Here is a 24,420-nt window from a genome sequence, read left to right on the forward strand (position 1 = left end):
AAAAACACTTGCCTATATCTTTTTTTTTTTTTTTAATATATTTTATTGATTTTTTACAGAGAGGAAGGAAGAGTGATAGATAGTCAGAAACATCGATGAGAGAGAAACATCGATCAGCTGCCTCTTGCACACCTCCTACTGGGGATGTGCCCGCAACCAAGTTACATGCCCTTGACCGGAATCGAACCTGGGACCTTTCAGTCCACAGGCTGACGCTCTATCCACTGAGCCAAACCGGTTTTGGCAACACTTGCCTATATCTAAGCACAACAACCAGTCTAAATTTCCTCAGGGACAATTATATCCAAAACTAGAGGCCTGGCACATAAAATTCATGCACAGGTAGGGTCCCCAGGCCTGGCCTGCGATCAGAGCCAATCTTCCCTCCCCTCTGTGTGTGGGGCGACCAGCGGGGCAATTGGGGCCCCACTCACTTGTACCTGCCTTGGCCTGGTGCCACCCTCATCCGCTGCCACCCACCCCCAGTTCCCCGTTCCCCGTTGGGCAATCAGAGCCTACTGGCCGGGGGGAGGGACTGAGAGATTGGCTGGCAGGCCCTGATCAGGCAATCGGGGCCTGTGGGCTGGGGGCAGCTCCTGCATTTAGCGTCTGCCCCCTGGTAGTCAGTGCGCATCATAGCAACCGGTCGTTCTGCTGTCAGGTCAGGTCAATTTGCATGTTACGCTTTTATATATATATATATATTACCCGGTGGAAATATATATACGCTTTTATATATATATATATATTACCCGGTGGAAAGCTTGTTCACAATAGGTTTTGAAACACAGACTGTCATTTGGGGAAGTTTTACAGAAAGTTTAGAAATCACCAAATAATATAAAAGGACAAAATTAATATCACACATACTCGTACCATCTAAACACCATTTTGGAGTTAATGCTTCCAGGTAATTTTCTCAAAGATATTAAGACCAAAATTGTGGGGAACAAATGGCAGGGAGACACCAGAGAGCAAATTCCTTCCAGGAAGAAGTGAGCAGACTAGAAAGTAACAAGGGTTAGAGGGCAGAAACTAACAAAAGAAAACTAATGAGTCCTTGAAATAGCGAAGAGAGAGGCATTTTAAAATAATCTGGAAAAGGACAAAAGTATTCAGTTTAATTAAATGAATAAGGAGAAACAATATCAATACTAGAAATGCCATACTTAGACAATTTTTTCCCTAAAACTAATAGAACTTGCTTGAAATGTTCTAGATATGCCCTGTCCAATATGGGAGACACTAGTGCGAATAGTGTAACATAAAATATGGCTACTGCAAATAAGGAAGATAATTTTTAAATTTTTTAATTTTCATTAATTTGAATTTTAATAGCCACATGCAACTAGTGGCTAATGTATTAGGGCAGCTTTAAAGATAAAACAGCTTATGACAGTAAAACATAACTGAATGTCAAATGGAATGTTTTAAGGAAGTGTTTTCTAGAAGATATATAAGATATGTAAGACATAACTGAATGTTAAATGGAATGTTTTAAGGAAGTGTTTCTAGAAGATATATGTAAAATATATAAGCTAATTAACAATGTATCATCATTTACTGGCCTTCTCTACTTGTGCTACCCAAGTTAGAGGCCAGGTATTGGTGAACTGTGACTACAGCTATTCTTTTGTTTGTAATAAGATAAAAGATTGGGCCCTGACCGGTTTGGCTCCGTGGATAGAGCGTCGGCCTGCGGACTGAAGGGTCCCGGGTTCGATTCCGGTCAAGGGCATGTACCTTGGTTGCGGGCACATCCCCAGTAGGGGGTGTGCAGGAGGCAGCTGATTGATGTTTCTCGCTCATCGATGTTTCTAACTCTCTATCCCTCTCCCTTTCTCTCTGTAAAAAAAATCAATAAAATACATTTAAAAAAAAAAAAAAGATAAAAGATTGGGCCCTAACCGGTTTGGCTCAGTGGATAGAGTGTCAGCCTGCGGACTGAAGGGTCCCAGGTTCGATTCTGGTCAAAGGCATGTACCTTGGTTGCGGGCACATACCCAGTAGGGGGTGTGCAGGAGGCAGCTGATCGATGTTTCTAACTCTCTATCCCTCTCCCTTCCTCTCTGTAAAAAAATCAATAAAATGTATTTTAAAAAAAGATAAAAGATTGGAATGTAAGTCCAGCAGGCTTTCAAAGCAGACAACTGGTCTGTGTATGGCAGTAAGAGGGAAACACTCTAGAGTTGGTACCCAGACACATCTTGGTTTTCTAAAACCCTCAGAAGCTTTGCTGGTTATTCTTCTAACTAGGCCTAGAGGAGGGATGATTCTGTCAGTGCTTGCCAATCTAGAACCCAACAACCCTGCTCAATTCCAGCCCAATGGGCCTCTGAAGGATGACATAACTTCAACCTCTGTCTTTTCTCAAGAGCCCTTAATACCACTCGGAAAGCAGTCTGGGGGGAAACCAGCTCTTGCAATCATTCCGACATCACCCCAGAATGTGATGCAGCAGATGCAAGCCAAGCTGACTGCAAATTTTAGAGGACCCACTTAGCCTTCAAGTCCAGGCCAAAGCAGGATGAGGCTTCCTGGGGTGAAGGAGTGAAAAACCCACACATTTTCTGACTTGCACCTCCCTCATGCACACCCAGGCAAGTACTAATAATAACAGGTGGCTTACTGGCTCAGCTAAGAAAAATGAAAAACTGTTTTAAAAAGAAATCACATAACCACTAATGTGTCCAAAAGATCTGTAAATCAATCCATGTAAAACGGACTCTGTGAAAGTCATTCTCTTTCTGCCTTAAGGAATCTGAGCTTCCACAGGGATGAGGGATAATATTACCCCACCAGAGAGGATATCCTATTACAACACTCAAAATGTGAAATTCAAATCTTCTAAGGTATAAATATGCTTTGAAGACTTTTAATGCTAGGGAAATAACAGAAATTTCACCAGGTCTCCCTTATTTGATCAATTATATTTACTTTATATCTATCATTTAAATACTTTCTCCTGTGGATCTATAGGTCCTATTTTATATTTATTTCCCCCACATCTTAGAATAGATGGTAAATAGAAGTATTCCTAATCAACGGATGAAAAATCTAAAGTATGGAAGAATTTGCCCTAGTACACAATAAGGATACAGAGTAACATATCCTGGCTTGCCTCCTGCTTTTGTGGTTAGAGGGGCAACTGCCCCCAAGTGCCTTCATAAAACACTTCTACTGCAGGCCAGTCATGCCAACTTAGTCATGGCCACCTCCTTCGGCTCTAAGACTTTTGTACAATAAGGTTTAACTTCAGTACCCACTTAAAAAAAAGTCTAAGGAGAAATGTGACTAATAACTACTGAACTCTTTCCCTAAGTACACGTACAAATAAGGATATGCGAATGTTCTTTGCTAAAGGACAAATGTGATATGGTCTATAAGTGATGCAGCAGAGCACTTTTTGACTCCTAATCGTTTACACCACTGAGAAGATGTTGTATACTTGTGAAATTTAATAATTTTTCCACCTCTCCTACTTAAGCAGGTAAAAACAGAAAACATCAGGAAAACTTCACACAAAGACCAAAGAGAAAGGATAACTATAAGACTAAAACACTTTCTTTAACATCAAGAAACATGTCACGGTGTCACACCACTATACATACCATAGACCACAGGTAGAGAAGTACTACTTACTATGGAGGGAAAACAATGCCAACTTCAAAAGCTGTGAATTTCATAAAAGAACTATAATAGACCTACCTGCTCATAAAAAGCCCTAATCTTATCTCTGATATCACTCTCCAGAGGGGATCACTGGGAAATACAATTGGCTTTTATGATTTAAAAAAATGACTATAGGATCTGAGGGAATTTAGTACATGTTAAATAAAGGCAGAGTATGTAACTGAGAAACAACTACATTGCTCATTTTGATTTAAATCTCTAGTAAAGGAAAAGGGATTTTTTTTTCAAAAGCAAGTTATATTTCTATAGGAATCAAGAAAAGGAGCATAACCACCCTAACACTCAACTTTCCAACTCTTCTCTGCACTAAGTAGAGAATCACATTTCACAAGACTGAATCCCACAAAATTCTTATATATAGTTAACCTTAGATCCACAATCATGTTTACATGTCTTAAGTGCAGATATCTCATGTCTGTGTCTCAGTGAGTTACACGAGACAAGAATGTAATTCTAGACTATATACAGAATGCACACTGCCAGTATATTCTAAACATGAAGCATACCGAGGAGACTTCAAATTAACCAGATGACTCTAATAATTTGAAGGGCTATTTTCTCCCCACTGGGTGTTATTTTCCATCCTGCAGATAAAACAGCATGCTCCAAAGAGCACAAGTGTTCCACAAGGAGCTGGGAGGCACAAGGATGTCAGCTGAAAAACAAAGTCGGAGCAGGACAGCTGACAATCTCAAGGACTGGCCAGTAGACATGACATACTGCAAACCCCTGCAGGTGAAAACAAAGCAGCCTAAGCCGCTCACGCCAAGTCAGCGTAATAATTACCGATTTGATCGGGATGTCTGGCAGTGTCTTGGACTAATAACTTAAAACATGAACTTTTCAGTGACTGAATGGAGCAGGCCAAAATCAAAAGCAATTAGTGATTTTATTTATGTCCCCCATCCCCCTTCACCCTCACCTCCCACTCCTGCTGCACAGCAACTTCTTTCCAATCGGCTTATTCCTTTCCATCTAACCAGCTAGAGAAGGCAGCTGTCCAAATATCACCAAGCATAGTGATAGATGTGAAGGAAGCATGGGCAAGCATGTACTAACACACTGGTTCCATGTGGGAAGGGCACAGTGCTTTTGTGTTTGAAAGACGCAGATTAGAATACTTCAGCTAGAGATGGGCCTATAAAAAGAAGAGAGAGGCCTGCTTAGGACCAAGAGACGAACACTTGAGTTTGGTCTTGTGCTAGGGTGCTGGCCAAAGCAAACTAAACTAACGTGGCTCCTTGATTACCCTACAGAGAAAAAGTGTACATCAGTAAAGTGAATCAGTAAAGTTGAAACACAAAGGCCCTGAAGAGTAGAGTGGGGCAAATGGAAAACAAACTAGCATAATCATTAAAAGTTCCAGATGTATATGCCCTGCAAAGCCATTCCATCCCTACATAAAAGGACAACTGAAAGAAACTTCTGCAAGGAGCACCGGGAGTCCTGGACAAAAATATTTAAGTATGACTGTGTATGTAAACAAACAGGAAACAACCCAAATGTTCATCAAAAGGAGAGTTATGACATATTCATACAATAAATTCTATCCATTAGTGAATATATTTAAACTACAGCTACCTTAAAAGTGAGTCTCATAAATCTAATGTTAAGTTAAAAAAAACAAACCCTCACTAAAATAGGTCGCAGAACACATACAGTATGATAGCATTTACATAAACTTCAAAAACATTCCAAATCTGAAAACATTATTTAGAGGTGCATAAATATAATAAAACTAGTTTTAAGAGACAAGGGAAATGATAAACACACAATTCAGAATAATGTTTACCTTTGTGGGGGAAGAAGGGGATGTGGTCAGGAAGGGGCACCCTAAGGGCTTCAACCTAAGTGGTAATGCTCTATTTCTTAAGCTCAGTCAACTATAGAGATGTACTCCTCATCATTTTTTAAAATACATTTTTATTGATTTCAGAGAGGAAGGGAGAGGGAGAGAGATAGAAACACCAATGATGAGAGAGAATCATTATCAGTTGCCTCCTGCATGCCCCACACTGAAGATTGAGCCCAAAACCCCGGCATATGCCCTGACCGCTGTGACCTCCTGGTTCATAGGTCGATGCTCAACCACTGAGCAATGGGCTGGGCTCCTCATCATTTTTTAACAGTCTATCTAGGGTGTGTGTGTGTGTAATTTTGTATGTATGAAATAATTCAAAATAAAGAGGGGGGAATGGGCTAACAGTAAAAAGTGAACCCAGGACTCCAAGGCACAGAATCAACTCAGAGGTGACAAAAAGATCGCCTCCAGGCACTTGTCTGAGCTTACTGAGCAAAACCAGCTCCCGTGTCTATTCAAGGGGTAAACGCGAAGACACTGCATACTGTCCCCAAAGCGTTGTAGAAAGATTGCCTTGCCGATACAGAAATAAAATATCCTAAAGTCGGGCAAGTTTTACCAAGGGAAGGAAAGTCCCAGATGGTTTCAACAGATAGGAATGGATTGAATTTAGGAACAAGGCAGTACTTTGATGTAGCCCTGCAGGGCTAGAATTTATGACCATTTACTGGAGGGGGAAGGAGGGGATGAAAAATACACTTCAAGGCACACTAAATAGATAGGACTTTTACAAGACCAGAGAGGCAGGGACGGAATGTGTGCAATGTTAAGATCAAATGAACATGTGTGCTGAAGACTAACCAAAGGCCCCTAGGGTTAGTATACGGGCTTTACCCGGCAGAAGGTGACAGCCGCGTTTGGCAGGTGCTGAGCATATTGGGAAATATCAAGAGAGATCTATACCACATGTATGTAATATATGTACAGCCCACGGGCACCGGCAAGGCAGGGAGAAGTCTGACTTTCGCGGGGAAACTGCCCGTCAGGGAGGCCGGATTCTGTCAGATCAACGGGAGGAAGGCCCAGGCTGAAAATCCAGGCCCCGCTTAGGGAGGGGAAGAGGGTGGTCCGGCCAGAGACGGAAGGTGGGGCTGCCAGGAGAGGGCGGGGTCCCGGCAGGAAGAGTCTTGGAGGCCAGGCCCGGGTCAGGTAGGGCGGCGGGTAGCTGGGGGGAGTCTAGGGAGGGGGCGTCCCCTTGGGCGATGGGACAGAGGGGAAAGGAAAGGCGGGGGGCTAGCAAGTCCGGCCCGGCGGCCCCAGGGCCCGTCCCCCCGCCCCCTCTCACCTGGGCACGCAGCTGGCCGAGCTCCGGTCCACCTCCCAGGTGGCGTACAGGTTCATCTGCACGGGGGCGGGGGGGCGGCCTGGCCCCGGGCCGCCGGGGGGCGCGGAGCCCGAGGCCACCGCGACGGCCATGGAGGTGGACGTGGACGAGGACGAGGAGGAGGCGGCCACCGCCGAGGTGGACGTGGACGACGAAGTGGCCTGGGCCAGCTTGGGGGGCGTTGGCTGCTGCGGCGTCGGCTGCTGTGGCGTCGGCTGCTGCTGCGGAGACTGGGCGACCCCAGAGCCTCGCTGGCTGCTACCACCCCCCGCACCTCCGGGACCACCGCCCGCCCCTCCACGTTCCGCCATGGCCCGGCCGGGGGTGAGGGGCGCGGGGTCACAGGAATTGAAGCGACGCCGAGAGGCCGCCCAGGCTTTTCCCCCGGCGGCGGTAGCGGCGGGGGCTCGACTGGTCTCCTCAGCCCGCCCGCCGAGCGCGCGAGCGAGCGAGCGAGAAGCTGCACGCAGGCGCGGGGCCTCCCGGCGCGCAGCCCTCGCGCTCGCCCGCCGCTGCCTGTTGCGGCTCGCGCCGCCGAGACACTGAGTGGGCGTGTCCGAGCGGCCCCGCTCACGCGGCCCCACCCAGCGCCGAGGGGCGGGGCCCAGGCTCGCGCGGGCGCCCCTCGCTGCCCAGGAGAGGTGGGGGCGGCCCGCGCGCAGGGCCGGGCCCTCCCCTCAACTCCGGGTTGTCAGCCAGCCGCCGGGCCTCCCCCGCCACCCGCTCCCGTCGTCCTTTCGGCCGCAGCGGCCTGGCCAGCGGAAACCCCGCTTTTCCGGGGCGCGGCCCCGGCCCCGGCCCGGAGAGGGCTGTGGCGGGAGCGCGCCTCGGCCCCTCAAGTCTGCGGAGTCGGGAAGAACCACCGCCCCTCCCAGCCCGCTTTCCCGCCGCGGACCTGGCCCGGGGTTTCTCAGCCAAGACCAGCGCAGGGAGTGGTGGGGACCCAGCAAGCCGGCCGCCGCCCTGCTTCTCTCCAGTGTGGGAAGAACCAAGGGACCTCGAGTCCATAAGGCCCTTGGCCCCGAGGATTCTAAAGCAAGCTCTGGCCCAGCTGGAGCCAACCTTTATTCTGTCCCTACAGCCCCTCTCCCAGAGAGCCATTACAGAGGCCACGACCCCCACCCTGCCCTCGATTTCTTCCTCTTGGAATGCTTTTTCTACTTCACCACTTAGAAAATATCTAAAATTCTATTCCTCCCAAAGCCTGGCTCAACTAGCATGTCCTCCGTGGGGTCTCCCACACTTCCCGCTCCAGAAACCATCTTGAAGCCTCCTGCCCGCCCGCACCTCTGTGGGTGCACTTCCACCTGGCACAGCAGTAGGAGACATCTCCCCAGCGCTCAGCAAACGCCTTTTAACCCAGCTGTGCAACCTTCTGTAGTCTACCGGGAAGATTTCTGGGGATGGGGAACTAAAACTTGAGAAAGCAAGCCCCCAACTCCTCCCCCCCACTACATACACACCAAAACCTGGAGGCGGGTTGACTGACACAACCCATGGGATCATAAAGACTCAAGGACCATCTAGACTGAGCTGTGTTGTCTGTCCGGTAAGGACTTTGACTCTTCTGACCACAGGTCTGTTAGGAAGGCCTGACCTGGCCTACTTCCCAAGCCCACTGCACTTCCTCAGCCCGGCCAGGGCGCTAAGCTGGCTATTTTAGCCCCCAAGGACAAAGTAGTAAGGTCAAACCAGACCTTCAGATACTTCCCCAGCCTTCCTAAAAGGCAGGCAGTGGTAAAACAATTTCTGCACACTTTGGCTTTATCAGCAGTCTCAGCTGCAACACAGGACCCAGGGGCATGCCCCTGGTCACTGGGACTGCCCTGAAGGTGTAGAAAGGTCAGTTTTAGTCCATTTGCAGGAGGGGACTAAAAGATGAAGGAAGATCAGGAGTGTTACATATTCATCTCTTTCCTTGGGAAACAGCTTTATTTACAAAACAGGTCTAAAATAAGAACATGAATGACAAGCCCTTGGGAATGTGGGAGAGCTGGCTCTTGGGGACCCATGTGTGAAGCCCCAGCAACCAAGCAGAGGGCCTAAAGGAGGGCTGGATGTGTGAGGGGGACCTAAAATTTGAACTCCTTGTATTTCTTGCTGCCCCCACGGCTGTCTTGAGGCTGAGCTTTCCGTTTCTTTTGCTAGAGAGAAAGAGAAACAGGTTAGAACAGGTTCAACCACCCACTGATCCCCAAAACAAGGGTGGACAGCCTGACACAGCCACATACGTCTGTGGAAAAAGTGCTGAACCTGGATTCTCAGACTTGTATAAGTTCCTTCCCCTCCCTGTGCCTATTTCATCATCCTTAAGGACAGCCCACCGGAGCATTTCTAAGGCTTCCAGCACCAAGGAAGCTTAGGACAGCAGGCACCGAGTCCTCCCTCACACTCACCACTAGAGGACACCACGCCACTGAAAAAGGAGTCCCAGTCCCCAGCCCAGGCTTCTGGTGTGAGCTCCTACCTTCTGTTTGGCAGCGTGCTCAGCCACCATGTCACTGAAGTCTTCCTTCTCCACTTGTGCCTGCTGCTCCCTTACATGCTCCTCATACTTCTGGGTCATGGCCATGGGGTCCAGCTCTAACTCTTCGGGTGCCAGAGCCACTTCCACACCTTGCAGCTCAGGGGCCGGGCCCTTCCGGCTCATAACCTAGAAAAGTGATCAGAAAAGAAAAAAGGGATCAGAGCTTTGTCATCTCCAAAGAGAGGCTCAGAAGCCCTACCTTCTGCCCCCTGTCCAGTCCCCAAAAGCAGTGTCCTCCAAGTACTCACCGTGGACATGTCATAGATGTGGGTCGATCCCATTATGGCTCCCCCAACGGTGGCTGTTCTCTTCTCTGGTAACACAGTGAACAGCTGAGGTGTCTCGCTTCTGCAAAATACAAAGGGGTCAAACCCAAATGGAAGGGATGAAAGGGCCTCCTGAAGCGGAAGCAAAAGGAACACGGACAGCACCTCCACCCGGCACCCTGGAGATATTCCGAGACACCCAGGGGAGAAAATTATGCACAAGCTGCCCATGAGAGGATAGAACTGGGTTGGTGCCAATTCTGGGGAATACAGCCTGGAAGGAGTACAGAGACTGAGTTAAGGGATCCCCAAGTTTAGGGTATCAGAGACCAAGACTCCCACATGCGAAGGGCTAAGGGTCAGAGGCTGAAACTTTCCAAAAGATCGCTGGTATAGGGAAGCTAGCAGGAGAAAAGAGGTTACAGCAATTCCTGCCCAACGTTGTGCCTGGAGCTTTAACATACAGAACTCAAACTCCCAGCCCTTCCACTGGTGCAAAAGCAATCTATAGCCAGTCTCACCACAAGAGCAAATCTACAAATATTAATCCAGACATGGCTTCATCCCTACTTCTCCCCGGGAAGAAGTGACAATCTATTCTCACAGCAGCCAGAGCTAATGCCTGAAAATGGAACTCAGATGCTGTCCTTTGCTCAAAACCCACTGAGGCTTTTGATTGTGATTTGAATAAAGTCCAAACCTTACCATGGCCTAAAGAGTTCATAATCTAGCCCCTTACCTAATTCCTGCTCACTATACTCAACCACAGTACCCTTGTTTCTTTTTCTTTCTTAAATATGCAAAACTTGAGACTTCTGCTTTCTGACAAGGAGCAATAGGGACTAGATGTACCCACCCCCCCGAAACAACCCCCAAAAATGGGGAAAATAGATGTAAGGTTCTTAATACTATCTAGAAGTGGTACAATAGTGGACATGGGACAATGAGGGACAGTGATTCCTGAGAGACAAGTTAAGAAATGAGGCGAATCCTTCAACTGCCCACCCTACTACATGGAGAGTCTGCAGACCACAAAACAAGGTGTAATCCATGTAGAAACCAGAGGTCTCCATGAGTTGAGGGGATGAAGCTGAAAGTGCAGGGAGACCGAGGCAGCTAGAGATCATAGGTCAGTGTACTGGAGGAGAGAAAGCAGCCCAGAGACTGGAGAACTCAAGAGACCTACAGAGGGTCCCCCTCAAGTACTCAGGTGAGTACTGCATGTGAGGAAACTACACAGGCCAGGGAGAGAACCACCTGAAAGGATGTTGGTAACAATACCCACCACGTACTCAGGGAATAGTGCCTCGTCCCACTAGGCAGACCAAACCTCCTGATTAACAGGGCACTGAGCAAAGTATGCAGTGTCTTGCGTCTCAGTAGTGTAGAGGACTGAACACTGCTTCAGTCTAGCCCAGGGGTGGGCAAACTTTTTTTTTTTTTTAATATATTTTATTGATTTTTTACAGAGAGGAAGAGAGAGGGATAGAGAGCCAGAAACATCGATGAGAGAGAAACATCGATCAGCTGCCTCCTGCACACCTCCCACTGGGGATGTGCCCGCAACCAAGGTACGTGCCCCTGACCGGAATCGAACCTGGGACCCTTCAGTCCGCAGGCCGACGCTCTATCCACTGAGCCAAACCGGTTTCGGCAAGGGGTGGGCAAACTTTTTGACTCGAGGGCCACAATGGGTTCTTAAACTGGACCGGAGGGCCGGAACAAAAGCATGGATGGAGTGTTTGTGTGAACTAATATAAATTCAAAGTAAAGGAGCGGAGGGGAGAGCAAGAGAACCGGATAGAACAGCCGGATCCGGCCCGTGGGCCGTAGTTTGCCCAAGGTTGGGCCTAATCTGACAAGCAAGACCTGAAAGAATCAAACTGTTTTTAACTATATCCCTGAACAAAGCTAAAGATTTACAGGAATACAAAAGTATCCTGTACCCAACCAGGTACGTTTCACAAATTCTAGCATCCAATCAAAACCTAATAGGCATGCAAAGAAGCAAAAAATACAATCCTTAATGAGAAAAATAATCAATTTACATCAACCCAGAACTGGCACAGCAGGCACAGTTGGCATTCGCAGTTAAGTACATTAAAGCGTTATTATTACTGCATTCCATATGTTCAAATGTTAAATAAGAGATACAGAAGATATACAAAGACCCAAATCCTAAGGCTAGAGATAAAGACTACATTGGATGTAATTCAAGTCAGATTAGAAACTGCAGAAAAAGTATTAACATATGAACAGAAATTTTCTAAAAGGAAATACAAAGAGAAAAGATATTTTTTAAAATATTAGTAAGCAGTGGGACAACTTTAAGAGATCTAAAAGAGATCCAAAGGAGAGAAAAGAAAAAAATATTTGGAGAAATAATGGCCACAATTTTCCCAAAATTAATAAAAACTATAAATCCAGATTCAAGATACTTAACAAAACTCCAAGCAAAACAAAACATGAAAACCACACAATATTCTGTCCTGCACTGCACAGCATAATCGAATTGTTCAAAACAGCAAGAAAATATTAAAAGCAGCCAGAGAAAAGTAACATGCACAGAGGAAGAAAAGAATGAAGATAGATTTCACATCAGAAACAATAAGACACTAGAGCAACATCTTTAAAGTACTTGAAAGAAAAAAACAGTCAATCTAGAATCCTACACCTGACAAAAATCTTTCAAAAAGGTAGGGCAAATGAAGACATTTTTAGACCGCAAGACAAAAGCAACTCATGACCAGCAGACTCGAAACAAGAAATGCTGAAGGAAGACTTTCAAGCAGAGGGAAAATGATACCAGACGTCAACCTAGATATACACAAAGAAAAAAAGAACACTGGAAATGGTAATTACGTAGGTTAGTAATATATGATTCTTATTATTTAAATCTCTCTAAAAGATAATTAACCATTAAAATAAAATTAACTAGTAACCATGTAGTGTAGGATTTATAACGTAAGTAAAAGTAAAATGTATGACAATAGTGCCAAAGTTGGGAGGGAAAAATGCAAGTACACTTTTGTAAGGTTCTTAATATTATCTGAAGTGGTATAATATCACTTGAAGATAGATTGCGATAGCGACAGATATTCTAAACCAGCCGTGGGCAAACTACGGCCCGCGGGCCGGATCCGACCCGTTCGGCTGTTCTATCTGGCCCGTGGAGCCGAAAGAGCAGACGGAGGGTTCTCTTGCTCTCCCCTCCGCTCCTTTACTTTGAATTTATATTAGTTCACACAAACACTCCATCCATGCTTTTGTTCCGGCCCTCCGGTCCAGTTTAAGAACCCATTGTGGCCCTCGAGTCAAAAAGTTTGCCCACCCCTGTTCTAAACCCTAAAGCAACCACTAAAATAATAAAACACAGTTGCTAAGTCAAAAAAGGAGATAAAATGGAATCATAAAAAATGTTCCATTAATCCAAAAAGTAGGAAAATGGGAAAAAGGAAACAAAGAACAGAGCCAAGAAATCATTTCATGAAAAAAGGGGTCAATTCACCAAGACTTACTCCCACACATTTATATACCTAATAATAGGGCTTCAAAAATGCATGACTATGTAAAACCTGTGCCGTCACAGTTTGTACTTACAGTTCCTTCTGCCCCCGATCATCCTGTGACTGGCTCTTTCCTAAAATCCAGCTCTCAGCTCAAATACCTCCCACCACCCAATCCTTCTATATCCATTACCCAGTTTCCTCTCCTTCACTGTCCTCTCCACATCGGAAATTATCTTGTTCTCTGATGAGTCTATCTTGCCTGTCTTTTTCACTGCTCAGTCCCCACATCTAGAGCAGTGCCTTGCACAGAGTTGGTATTCAATAATTTTGTATGTGAGTGTGTGTGTGTGTGTGTGTGGCGGGGGGGGGGGGGGGGGTGACAAATGTCAACCAGTCAGCCTAGAAACTGAAGGAAAGAGAAAGTCCTCCCTTTTCGGTCCTGCCTGATTCCCTCACCCATCCATCGCTTCCTCAATCTTCTTCTTCCTCAGCTCAATGAGTTCAGGAGTCTCCATTCCAGCAGGCACTGATGAGAATCCTCCAGGAGTAATGAGGCCACTGTAAAGAGAGGAACAAGGCTTGGAGTAAAGAGAAAGTCCCCAAAGATAGACAGACTAGTTCAGAGAGGCAGACTCTGCATCCCCACCTGTCTGCAGGGGTAATAAAGCCTGTTTCATCTGGCTTGTCTTCATCACTTTCCTCCTCTTCCTCTTCTTCTGAAGACTCTTCATCAGATGGCTCCAGCTCCCCCCAAGGAGTCCGATCAATCTCTTCTTCCTCAGTCTTGGTCTGAAAGAGATCATAATCATTCAACAGATGTCTACTACCTATTAGGTATGAAGCTGCTGTAAAAGGAAACTAATACTGATAGAAGAATAAACAGATAATCTCTGCCCAGAGAGCTTATATTCTAGTGGGGGATTTGTATTTGCATCACAACTCAGAAAAATGCATGCCCTTCTTCAGATTTTGAAAATTCACAACACCCAGCTCAATGATAATGAAACTATAAACTATCTCTAAACTTCATGACCTTAAGTAAGACTAAGCTTGCCAGCCATGACTCATACCTGAAATTCAGCAGCATTGGTTCCAAATACATCCCCATAGAGTGGTTTCCCAGTTTCATCTACTGGGGGTTTGCCCCAGCCACCAGCATGGTACCCAAAGGAACAGCTCTGCAAGAGTAAATGCAAGTCAATTCCACTGCTCAGCTCCTGAAGACACACTGAAGCCCTAGACAAAAGTCTGCACTTTGGGAACTCTGGAAATTATGATTTCAGAGAAGGATTACTGTTATCAAAGCATTATACAGCAAAAGTATTAAGCAACAAAAATCTGGAAGCAATAGAATGGGGAAATGGGAGTCAGAAAATATGTGAATAACCTCAGCATTGGTGGTAGAATCCATAGTGTCTAAAACTGAAACGTGTTCTTTAACACACATGACTCCCACTTCTTAGTGATTTTTTCCCTAACTTTTGGAAAGCTTTTAGAATATATTTATCTTAAGAATTTCTAAAGCTTAACAATTACTTCTTTTTCACTCCAATTACTTTGTTGTCTGTTAATTTTTTAATTTAATGCTTTTTATTTAAAAATAAGAATGAATTTAATGCCATTCCTGACATAAAATTATTTCTATGTATCCATCCACATATAAACCAGAGAGGTATCTGGAAACACATTCACCGAATTTTAAGTCCACGTATTTCTGAGGTGCAATTGTGGGTGATTTGTTTTCATCTTTGTACTTCTCAATTCTGACTATTTTATATGAGCATATCAGATTGTTTGGGGGGGGGGGGTTGTTGTTTTTTTGTTAATCCTCATCTGAGGATATTTTTCCATCGCTTTTTTTTTTTTTTTCTTTTTGAGAGTGGAATGTAGGGGGAGAGATGGAGAAAGAGAAAGTTAATATGTGAAAGACACATACATTGGCTGCCTCCTGCATGTGCCCCGACCGAGCCTATAACCTAGGTACGTGCCCTTGATGGAATCGAACCTGGGACCCTTCAGTTCACGGGCCAACTCTCTATCCACTGAGCCAAACTAGCTAGGGTCATGTCAGGCTTTTTAAAAAACAAAACCCATTACTTTTTTCTTTAAACATTTTTTTCTTTAAACAAAATACAAATGGTGGAATGAGAGAAAAAAACCACATCCTCTAGTTAACAGCAGAGGCAGCTAAGGATGAAAGAAAGGACAGTGCTCACCTCAGGGATGGGTGAGTTCAGCCCAGGGATTTTCAAGTTTGGGTACGATGGGGGTGGTCCATATCGCTGCATGGCAATCAGCCACGGGGGAGGAACTTTGTGAGCATTCTGCAGGAAAAAGGGAACAAAATACCATCTACCCAGCCCTATCCTTTAATCTCCCTTCCGCTCCAATTCCCACCCTCTTCTCTGCTGCCCGTCACTCACTGGTCCTACTGGCATCCCCAAGGAAATCCTTAGCTCATCGGACAGATCTCCTGGCTTCTTTTCCTTCAGTCGTGTCTCAAACTCCTTCCCCTGAGGAAAAAGCAGAGTATGCTGTATTGTGAACACCAGACACACACTGGGAGCTCAATGGCAAGAGGACATGAGAACAAAGATGAGAAGTCCCGATTCACATCAGATACACAACCGCACTGAGGGCTGCCTCATTCCCACTTGGATTCTCATTGCTTCTTTCCCAGCTAGAGTAGGTTCAGGAATAAAGGCCAGGAAGGAGGAGGAAAAGCAAGACGCCCAGTCCTATTATTAACCCACTATGAAAACATGGGCAAATTCCGGACCTGCTTTCTCATCTATAAAATGAAGGCATTTGACCGGATGATTGCCAAGATTCTTCCACCTCAAAAATTCCAGGATATCATAGTCATTAATATTTTAAGGATCAAAAACAAAAAGTTTTCTCCAACCCCCTGTATTAAATGTTTCCTATAAGCACATGCCCCTGTCCCTAAACCACCCAACATAAATATAATTTCAAAGATATGGTCTGCACCTCTCCAAAAAAACGCCTCATTTGAAGATTTCAAATTCCATCCCATTCAAGGAGAGTTAATGGACAACTCCGAGGCTGAGGGGAGAGGCCACTGTACCAGCTTCGGAAGTCCTTCCAGCCTAGCCAATGTGGCTCAGTGATTGGGCATAGACCAATACACCAAGAGGTCACTGGTTTGATTCCCAGTCAGGGAACATGCCTGGGTTTCAGGCTTGATCCCCAGCAGGGGGCGTGCAGGAGGCAGACAATCAATGTTAATGTTTCTCTCTCAGCGATGTTTCTAACTCTCCCTCTCTCCCTAAAATCGGTAAAAAAAAAAAAAAAAAAAAAAAAAAAAAGATATATTTTTTAAAAAGCCCTTCCAACCAAGAGTTACAGAGCTGTGACCGAAGGCCCAGCCTTGCCTCCCTGGTCCCCACTCCCAAACTCCCCGAACCTCATAGTACAGGTCCCCATGGATGGTCAGCTTTGGCTTGGTCTGCCACTTGAAGAAGGCATCATGCAGTTTCTGGTAGTCAATGTCGATCTTCCCCATCTTAGGCCGAACCTTCTCTCGCATTTTTGACTTCATAGTCTTCTGTTCTTCCTGTGGAGAAAGGCAAGACGTACCTTAAAAGGGATTTAGCGGGTCCATCTCTTAATAGATCTGGCTCCCCACTCCCAAAAGAGCTAAAGTGGAACCTCATCTATCTCATTCAAAAAGTCACCAAAAGCCAAAACCGGTTTGGCTCAGTGGATAGAGCGTCGGCCTGCGGACTGAAGGGTCCTGGGTTCGATTCCGGTCAAGGGCATGTACCTTGGTTGCGGGCACATACCCAGTAGAGGGTGTGCAGGAGGCAGCTGATCGATGTTTCTCTCTCATCGATGTTTCTAGCTCTCTATCCCTCTCCCTTCCTCTCTGTGAAATATCAATAAAATATATTTAAAAAAAAAAAAAAGTCACCAAAATCCTTCCTGCTCAAACCCTTAAAATTACAAGATTCATGTTGAACAAAATATACTTATCATATGAAGTTATGCTCATATCAGTAAATATTTTTTAAAGCCATTTCATCCAGAGACTGATCTCATGAGTTGCCTCTGGAGAAAACGGGCAGACAACAGCCTAACTGGAAGGCAGAGTTTTCACCTGGTACTTTTATACCTCCTGAATTTTTGTACGACATGCAACTACTGCCTACTCAAAGTATTTAAAATTTCAAATTTAAGAAGCCACACAACTACCGTGAATCTAGCCACAGAATGTATCAGGCTCACACTGGAGGCAGAGAACTACAGTCAGAAGCAGCATGTGGAGAAAGGCGGCACCATGTGCAGATCAAAGATAGCTGGGCAAGGGCAGGCAGAGGGGACAAGGAGACAGGAAGAAAACGGAGCCGCTCAGAACCAGAAGTCTCTGGGTGGGGCAGGAGAGCTAGTTCTGACCACAGAGGTGGGGACTGCCCTTCTTGCTCTGTGTCACATACAGTGCTGACTACTAGAAGTCGAGAACGGATAATTAGACAACGAACAAGAAGGTGGGTTTGGGGAACCAGATCCCAGGTTTGAAGCAGGCTGCTATTAAGGACGTGGCTCCCCGAGGGCAGATCTGAGCCCCAACCAGACCCTCACCTTCTCCTGCAGGGCCTCCCGCATCTCCTGGATGCCTGTGCGTTTGATGAAGTCCGGCAGCTCAAAGGGGGGCTTCTCAATGCCTCGTTTGCCCTGCAGGTACTTGCGCTTAAAACACCAGTGGCGTGGCACAGGCACAGAATTCCGAGTGGCCTTGAGGTGGACCAAGAGCTTAGGGTCCTGTGCTGTCACATCATGCATCTCCACAACATCGGGCCGAGCCACGAGCTGAAAAACAACACACCTCAAGAAAGCCCCAACCTTTTCGGTCTGCAGCTTTTTATGTCTCTTTCTCAAAAGTCCCATACCTAAGTCATCCAGGCCTCCTTCAAAACTCTCCTCCCCCAAGCAAAACTCCCTAGGGCCGTGGTCGGCAAACTGCAGCTCTCGAGCCACATGTGGCTCTTTGGCCCCTTGAATGTGGCTCTTCCACAAAATACCACGGCCCGGGCGAGTCTATTTTGAAGAAGTGGCGTTAGAAGTTTAAAAAAATTTGGCTCTCAAAAGGAATTTCAATCGCTGTACTGTCGATATTTGGCTCTGTTGACTAATGAGTTTGCCGACCACTGCCCTAGGGGGTCTCGGAGCTACAGCGCCTGCTGGATCAGCTCGGTTTCACCTGCTTAAGTTCAGCCACAGTGAAGCGATTCATTCGGCGCAACTTCTTCTTGGACAGCTTAGGGGCTTCTGGCTTCTTTTCCTAGAACAGAACAATTCTCTCTTTTGAGCAGGACTCTTCGATATCCATCAGACTGCCCAGCTTATCCCAAACCTTCAGCCACCAAAGGGATTCTCCTCTGCCAGAGTTCACCATGGTCCCGCCCTGGAGTCCTGTGTCCTGACAGGAGGGTGTGGGCCTCACCAGTTCATCATCGCTGCTATCGTCATCGCTGTCCTTGTGCTCCTCCTCAAAGCCCTTCTTCTTGGGGGCCGCGGAGTTCTCCAGTTTGTCGAGTTTCTCTGGCTCCTTCTCTTTCTCCTTCTTCACATCATCGGTGAGCTGAGGAGGCAGACAATGTAGAAACCCCAGCCCTGGGCCCCGCCCTAGTTTCTGAACCCGGCCCTGAAGACGTCCTCCTTATCCCACCTTCCCCCCCCCCCCCCCCCGTGCCCCTTCCCTGCTCAATCTGCCCCCTAAGAGGACTGCTCCTGGTACCTTGAAAGCCTCAAAAATCCTCTTGAAGAAGATGAAGTTGGGCTCATAAATTTCAGGTTCTTCAGTCACATACTCAATTTCAACATCAGCAGCTGAGGACTCAGAGCCACGGGACCGGGTTGACTCTTTCTCTCGGTCCCCGGAACTCTCAGATGACGCCCCTCGTACCCGCTGGGGCTTTTTCTTCTTCTTTCGGTTCCGACGCTTCCGGTTTTTCTGCCAAAACAAGTAACCAATGGGTCAGGGAATCCAACACCATGCTTGTCCCCACCTCTAATCTCCCCCTATTTCCCCAAGAGGCTTGAGAACAAAAGCCTTGAAGTCAGACTCCAAAATTCTGTCCCTCTCCAGCTGTGTGCCTCTGGGTGAGTTACTATACTTCCCAGAAACTCAGTTTATCTTTAAAATGTAGGCATGCATTGTCCTCAGAACTCAAAGGACTTATGGCAATCAAACAAAAACTATCTACATGATGCTGGGCATAGAAACTGTATCAGCAGCCACTGCTTTCTCAACACTTAGAACGGGAGCTGTTTTAGTGCCCAAATCCCATCTCCTGCCATTCCTTCCAGACCCAGCTCCATCCCATACCTCTTTTTTGGAAATGGACACCGAGTCCTCCTCAGTCTCTGATGCTGACTGGCCCAGGGATGAGCGTGTGTCTGTTTCCATTTCCTCTTCCTCTGTAAGGGAGGAAGGTGACCATCAGTGTCCTCTCAGGGCCACTGCCCTGCTACTTGCTCACTGTAACCCCTCTTTACCAAACCCTCCTCGGCATCAGCCACTGTAGGCTCTGTTCTTGCAGCCCTCAGGACGACAATGTGCTCACCCTGTTGAGAGTTCATCTCTTCCTGGCGGCTCTCTTTCAGCTGCAGGATCTTTTCCAAAGCCTGGGGGATCTTGGGGCCCACGGAGGGGTCGTCCATCTGTCAAAGACACCCCAGCCAGAGGGAGGTAATCTCAGTGCCCCTTTCCCAACGATTTCCACCTCTCCTACTAGAAAAGCTACTTGGCCACATGACATAAACAGCAGGGAGCGGACACCACCAACTGGACTCAACCATCCCTCAGCATCCCGCAGAGCGAAGCATAGAATCCTGCCCCAGAAATGTCTTCCTGCCCTGCCTAAATATGTCCGAATTACCTATGTCCCTCACCCTCACCCCCACCCCTAGAAGTCCTCCCATCTTCTCTCAGAATCCTTTTCTAAAAATCCAGAAACAGTCCCCTTCTAAACCACACTCTCCGCTCTCTAGGAAGAAATCATCAATCTCACCTCTCTGTTCTCATCTCCAGGGGGTGGTGGGGGACCACGAGGCCGGGGAACCGGGGCCCCCATGGGCAAAACAGTAGGAGTGGGGCCCACTGGAGCAGCAACTAAGAAAGAAATCCAAAAACCCAATGTGAGAAGAGATAACAACAACAAAAAGAGAAACACTAATTTTAAAAACTACCTTCCTTGCATGCTAAAAGTTAAGAGTGATGGTCACCCTTATGGGGAGAGGGTGGCTGGAGGAGAGCCAGGAGGGCTTTTGGGGTGCTGGTAATGTTTTGGTTCTTGGCCCAGGTGCTGGTTGTATGGGTGTATTCAGTTTATGAAAATTCACTTTTGACACATACAGTTTTTAAATGTGATATATACTTAAATAAATAAAATTTTCATCCCCTTCCTTGCCCTTTCCTTCCATTTCTAAGGTCTTACCTCGAGGACCCAGAGGAGTGCGAACACCAATTTGGCCCATGTCTTGTGGGGGTCGAGGGACTGGGCTGCCCATCTTGGCAATCTCCTGCTGCCGTTCTTGCTCCAGTAACACAGCTGCCTATGAGAAGGAAGTGGAAGTGGAGACACAGCTTGAAAATCCACTGGGCAGGCAGCTCCTGGCAAATGCATTCTTTCAGCCAGGTAAGAGGACACCAAAGAGAACAAACAGGTACCACTGGAGTTCTGAGATCCCCACATCCCCCCCATCTCCCCGCCCCCCACTTCCTGGATACTGATCCACCCGGAGGAGCCCCTCTCACCGCAAAACCAAACCCCTGGAAATAATGCTGAGAAAAAGCCCAAATTCCTAGCAGAGAATTTACTATTTAGCTTAGACACTGACTTCTGTTTTTAACAAGAGTTTTCTTCCCAAAAGATTAGTTATCTCTAAGAAACAGTGAATTCTTTTCTTATATCTACCCCTCAAGATCTAGCACAATCTGGGCAAAGAGAGTACTTCATAAATACTTCCATGTCTGGTGCAGTTAATGCCTATTTCCTAATACTCCGAGTAAGCCATTAGGTAACTGACACAATGCACCTGTGGGGCCAAATGTCTTATGTGCCGTTCCCTAACCTCTATCCACCGCACTCAGTCTGAGTCCAATACAAATGACTACATTAGCCCAGAGTCCCCTCCATGGTGCCTAAAACGACATAATGTAAGACCAGAAGGGATCAGCAAATGTTTTCTGTAATGGGCCAGAGAGTAAATATTGGGCCAGTGTATGGACTCCTTTGTATACTCTTGGGTTTTCCTTTTATACTTTTTAACAATCCTCTAAAAATATAAAAACAATGCTTAGCTTGCAGGCCATACAAAAAACAGGCTGCAGTCCACAGTTAGCAACCCCTCAGGTATAAGAAAGATGAAATTATTTGGGAAATACTGGAATTTAGTTGAGGATAAGGTAATGTTGAATGGTGCATCTTGTTTTGGACACTAAGCACTAGAAGTGATAGTCAAGGAATCGGAACATGGGGTCAAAGGTTAAAATGAGGGGCATTACCCGCTTCTGTTGCTCCAAGAGCTCATGTTCCTTCAGTGAATGATCTCCCTGCTAAAAAAAGAAAACACGCTCATGCCTGCACTGATACCCCACAGGCCAGTCTGCCACAACTCTGCTCCTGGGGTCCTCTTCCAGCCTAAGACCTAAGTGCTAGTCTTTGATCCAGACCTTCCCAGAAGGCTTGGCCCCAGAATCCATCTCTCTCTGAGGCTCCACTCCCCCTTCAAGACCCATGCCCAGACTGCCTGATGCCCTCCCTACCTGCTTGGCACGCTCCTCCTGCTGCATCAACAACGCTGCCTGCTGCTGCGCCAGCTTCAGCCGCTCCTCCTCTGACAACGCCACAGGCTCACCCACACGGAGAGGAGGTGGGGGCCCCAAGTTTGGTGGGCGGGGTCCAACTGCCATAGGAAAACCAAGGCCAAGGCCTGGTGGAGGTGGTGGAGGTGGTGGAGGAGGCTGCAGAGGGGGGAGGCCCATGGGTGGTGGTGGCATCGGAATCCCAGTGAGCTGTGGAAAAAATATATGATCATAATCTAGGAAGCATTTATCTACTGCAGACATTTGCTGGGGATCTACTACCTGGCAAGTGCTGGGATTCAAAGTCAAATGACATACAGTTCTTACATTCAAGACAATACTCTATAGCAATACTAAGAAAAGATGTTAACTTTGGGGCACCAACCAATGAAAGCTATTGATTTTCTCCTCAGAAAAATATCATGAACACAGATTTTAAAAAATAGATTTTTACTGGTTTCTGAAAGGAAGGGAGAGGGAGAGAGAGAGAAACATCAATGATGAGAATCATTGATTGACTGCCTCCTGCACTATCCCTACTGAGGATCAAGCTGCAATTTGTGTGCCCTGACCCGGAAATGAACCCTGACCTCCTGGTTCATAGGTTGACCCTCAACCACTGAGCCACACTAGCCTGGCATGAACACAGATTTTGCATGCAATTTCAGGAGATTCAGGGACACCTCTAAAGGCCAACTAAGAACTCCTGATCCACACACAGAAATCAATGGATCCCAGGTCAGAGCCACTGCTGTAAATAAAGAGTAAAATCCTGCATCAGAAAGAACATGGAAGTCGAGAGGACTTAAATAAACGGGAGCCAGTGTCTCCCAATGGCTCAGTACACAGAGAGAGTATGAAATCAAATCAAGGAGTGACCCCTAATGTCTCAATGAATACAGGAACTATGCCCCAGGAGGACAAAGAAGACAGCGATTACTTCCAACTGGTTTAGGGGGGTGGAGGTAGATCAAGTCAGGCTTCCAAATATTTGAGCTAGATCTTAAATGATAAGTAGAATTTGGAGGACCAGACACTGGGGAAGGATGCAAGGATCAGGACCAAAGACGAATTGAAGAGCTCCTAATTCTGTCATTGCAGCACCTCCTTGCCCAATCTCCTAGTTGCCTCCCCAATACACTACATGTGAGAAGGACCTATCTAAGCAAAAGGGATCTTATAAAGTGGAACCACCATCTTACCTGCGCTGACATGGGAGGGGGAGCTGCTTTGTCCCCATCTTCACCTCTTAGAACCGGCCGATTCAGTACAATACCAGTCTGCAAAAGAGAAACTCTAGGTCAGTCCAAGAGCAGTTGTTCCACTAAGGGATGTTCACCCCTATCCATGCAACAAAATTTATCCAGTGCCTGTCTGCTGGAGCTCGGGCTGGGCACTGGGGAAGACCAGTAGGTGTATAGAAACGGTTACCCGAGAGCAGGTGAAGACAACAACACGCAAAAAGGGAAAGCCCCGCTGGCTGTGCGGAGGAACACAAAGAACGAAGACCGAGTTGAGAGATCATGATAGGCCTCCTCCAGAAGCTCGGCCTATCCCGACATCCCGCCGCCAACACTTACCTGGCGGGTGTAGCTCTGCAGCCGTTCCACTAGCTCCTCGCGACTCCCTGCTGTGCAAAGCAGAGAATCATTCGGTAGGTCAAGCCGAGCCCGAGTCAGGCCCGTCCGCCCAAGTCAGGCCCCAGCAGCCCGCCTCCGCCCCCCGATCTCCGGGGTAACCAAGCTCCGCTTCCCCACAGGCCTACGCGGCTGGCTCTTGAGCCCCAGTTCTCCTTACCTTGGATCGGAGCTCCGATCTCTGCCAATTTGGCCTGAAGCTCCTGGGCAGCCCAGGCGCCATAGTGACCAGGAGGTGGCGGCGGCGGCAGCTGCAACTCTCCTTTGGGAGGCTCGGGATGTTCGGCCGCCATCTTAGCAGCAGCAAGGCGCGCGACCAATACGGAAGCTCGCACCAGACTCTGGGCCCACTTCCCGGAACTTCCGGCAGCGCCGAACGCCACGTCCCTCCCGGGTTGGAAGGCTGCTCGGATAGAGGCCCGCCCCCTGTCGTTCTCCCATGGTCGCGAAGCCTTCTGGGAGTTGTAGTGCGGTACCCGGCCACTGCACCGGGAACACTGGGGACTGGCGCGGGGGCGGGGCTGCGGGGAAAGCGGGTCGCTCCCGGAGGGCTTGCTTTCAGCGTCTGACTGGCCAGAGCGCAGACCGCTAACCTTCCGACTCCCTGATCTAGTGTGAGAGGCCCGGACGCTTACGTTCCCTGGGAATTCCGAAAGACTAATTCCCCAGCCGCCGCGCGTTGCGGGCGCCAAAAGCAGAAGGTTGCAGCCGATGCCTGTGATAAAACCACGTCTGATTGTCTGCCCGCCCACCTCGGCCCAGGTGTGGATGAA

General features: G+C 47.3%; 2 protein-coding genes across 5 annotated transcripts in view; both read right to left on the reverse strand.

Annotated features, from left to right (window-relative positions):
* The window catches only part of PACS1 (phosphofurin acidic cluster sorting protein 1), a 103,523-nt gene extending 96,094 nt beyond the window's left edge, over nt 1-7,429 (reverse strand). The window contains exon 1 of the mRNA XM_080642562.1: nt 6,840-7,429. Within this exon, the coding sequence (XP_080498688.1) occupies nt 6,840-7,189 (350 nt within the window). The 5' untranslated portion in view covers nt 7,190-7,429. The remainder of the gene's footprint in view (nt 1-6,839) is intronic.
* Nucleotides 7,430-8,776: 1,347 nt separating this feature from the next.
* SF3B2 (splicing factor 3b subunit 2) lies at nt 8,777-24,033 on the reverse strand. Of its 4 annotated transcripts, none has more exons than XM_080687488.1 (22): nt 23,808-23,985; nt 23,591-23,640; nt 23,213-23,290; nt 21,972-22,220; nt 21,711-21,761; nt 20,641-20,758; nt 20,215-20,315; nt 19,768-19,864; nt 19,530-19,621; nt 18,939-19,154; nt 18,645-18,782; nt 18,402-18,482; nt 17,783-18,010; nt 16,608-16,757; nt 15,604-15,693; nt 15,397-15,504; nt 14,251-14,358; nt 13,827-13,969; nt 13,637-13,738; nt 9,654-9,753; nt 9,346-9,531; nt 8,777-9,022 (listed from the first exon to the last, which is right to left on the reverse strand). In XM_080687488.1, the coding sequence occupies exons 1-22, from the start codon at nt 23,938-23,940 to the stop codon at nt 8,951-8,953; spliced, it is 2,691 nt and encodes an 896-aa protein (XP_080543614.1). In that variant the 5' UTR covers nt 23,941-23,985; the 3' UTR covers nt 8,777-8,950. The 4 variants fall into 4 exon arrangements, with proteins under 4 accessions (XP_080543614.1, XP_080543615.1, XP_080543616.1 ...); XM_080687489.1 differs by having other exon boundaries at nt 23,591-23,637; nt 23,808-23,978; XM_080687490.1 differs by lacking the exon at nt 21,711-21,761 and having other exon boundaries at nt 23,808-24,033.
* Between the last annotated feature and the right edge of the window lie 387 nt (nt 24,034-24,420).

The sequence above is a fragment of the Plecotus auritus genome (genome assembly GCF_963455305.1).
Source record: "Plecotus auritus genome assembly, chromosome: 9".
In the NCBI taxonomy this organism is placed as follows: domain Eukaryota; kingdom Metazoa; phylum Chordata; class Mammalia; order Chiroptera; family Vespertilionidae; genus Plecotus; species Plecotus auritus.

What these genes read in the sequence shown, in the direction of transcription:
- SF3B2 (XM_080687488.1), bottom strand. Translation starts at nt 23,940, where the DNA reads ATGGCGGCCGAACATCCCGAGCCTCCCAAAGGAGAGTTGCAGCTGCCG. An exon ending in CCAATGCTGCTGAATTTCAG is followed by an intron (nt 13,970 to 14,250) that starts GTATGAGTCATG and finishes GATCTCTTTCAG; the next exon opens with ACCAAGACTGAGGAAGAAGA. An exon ending in TTTATTACCCCTGCAGACAG is followed by an intron (nt 13,739 to 13,826) that starts GTGGGGATGCAG and finishes CTCTCTTTACAG; the next exon opens with TGGCCTCATTACTCCTGGAG.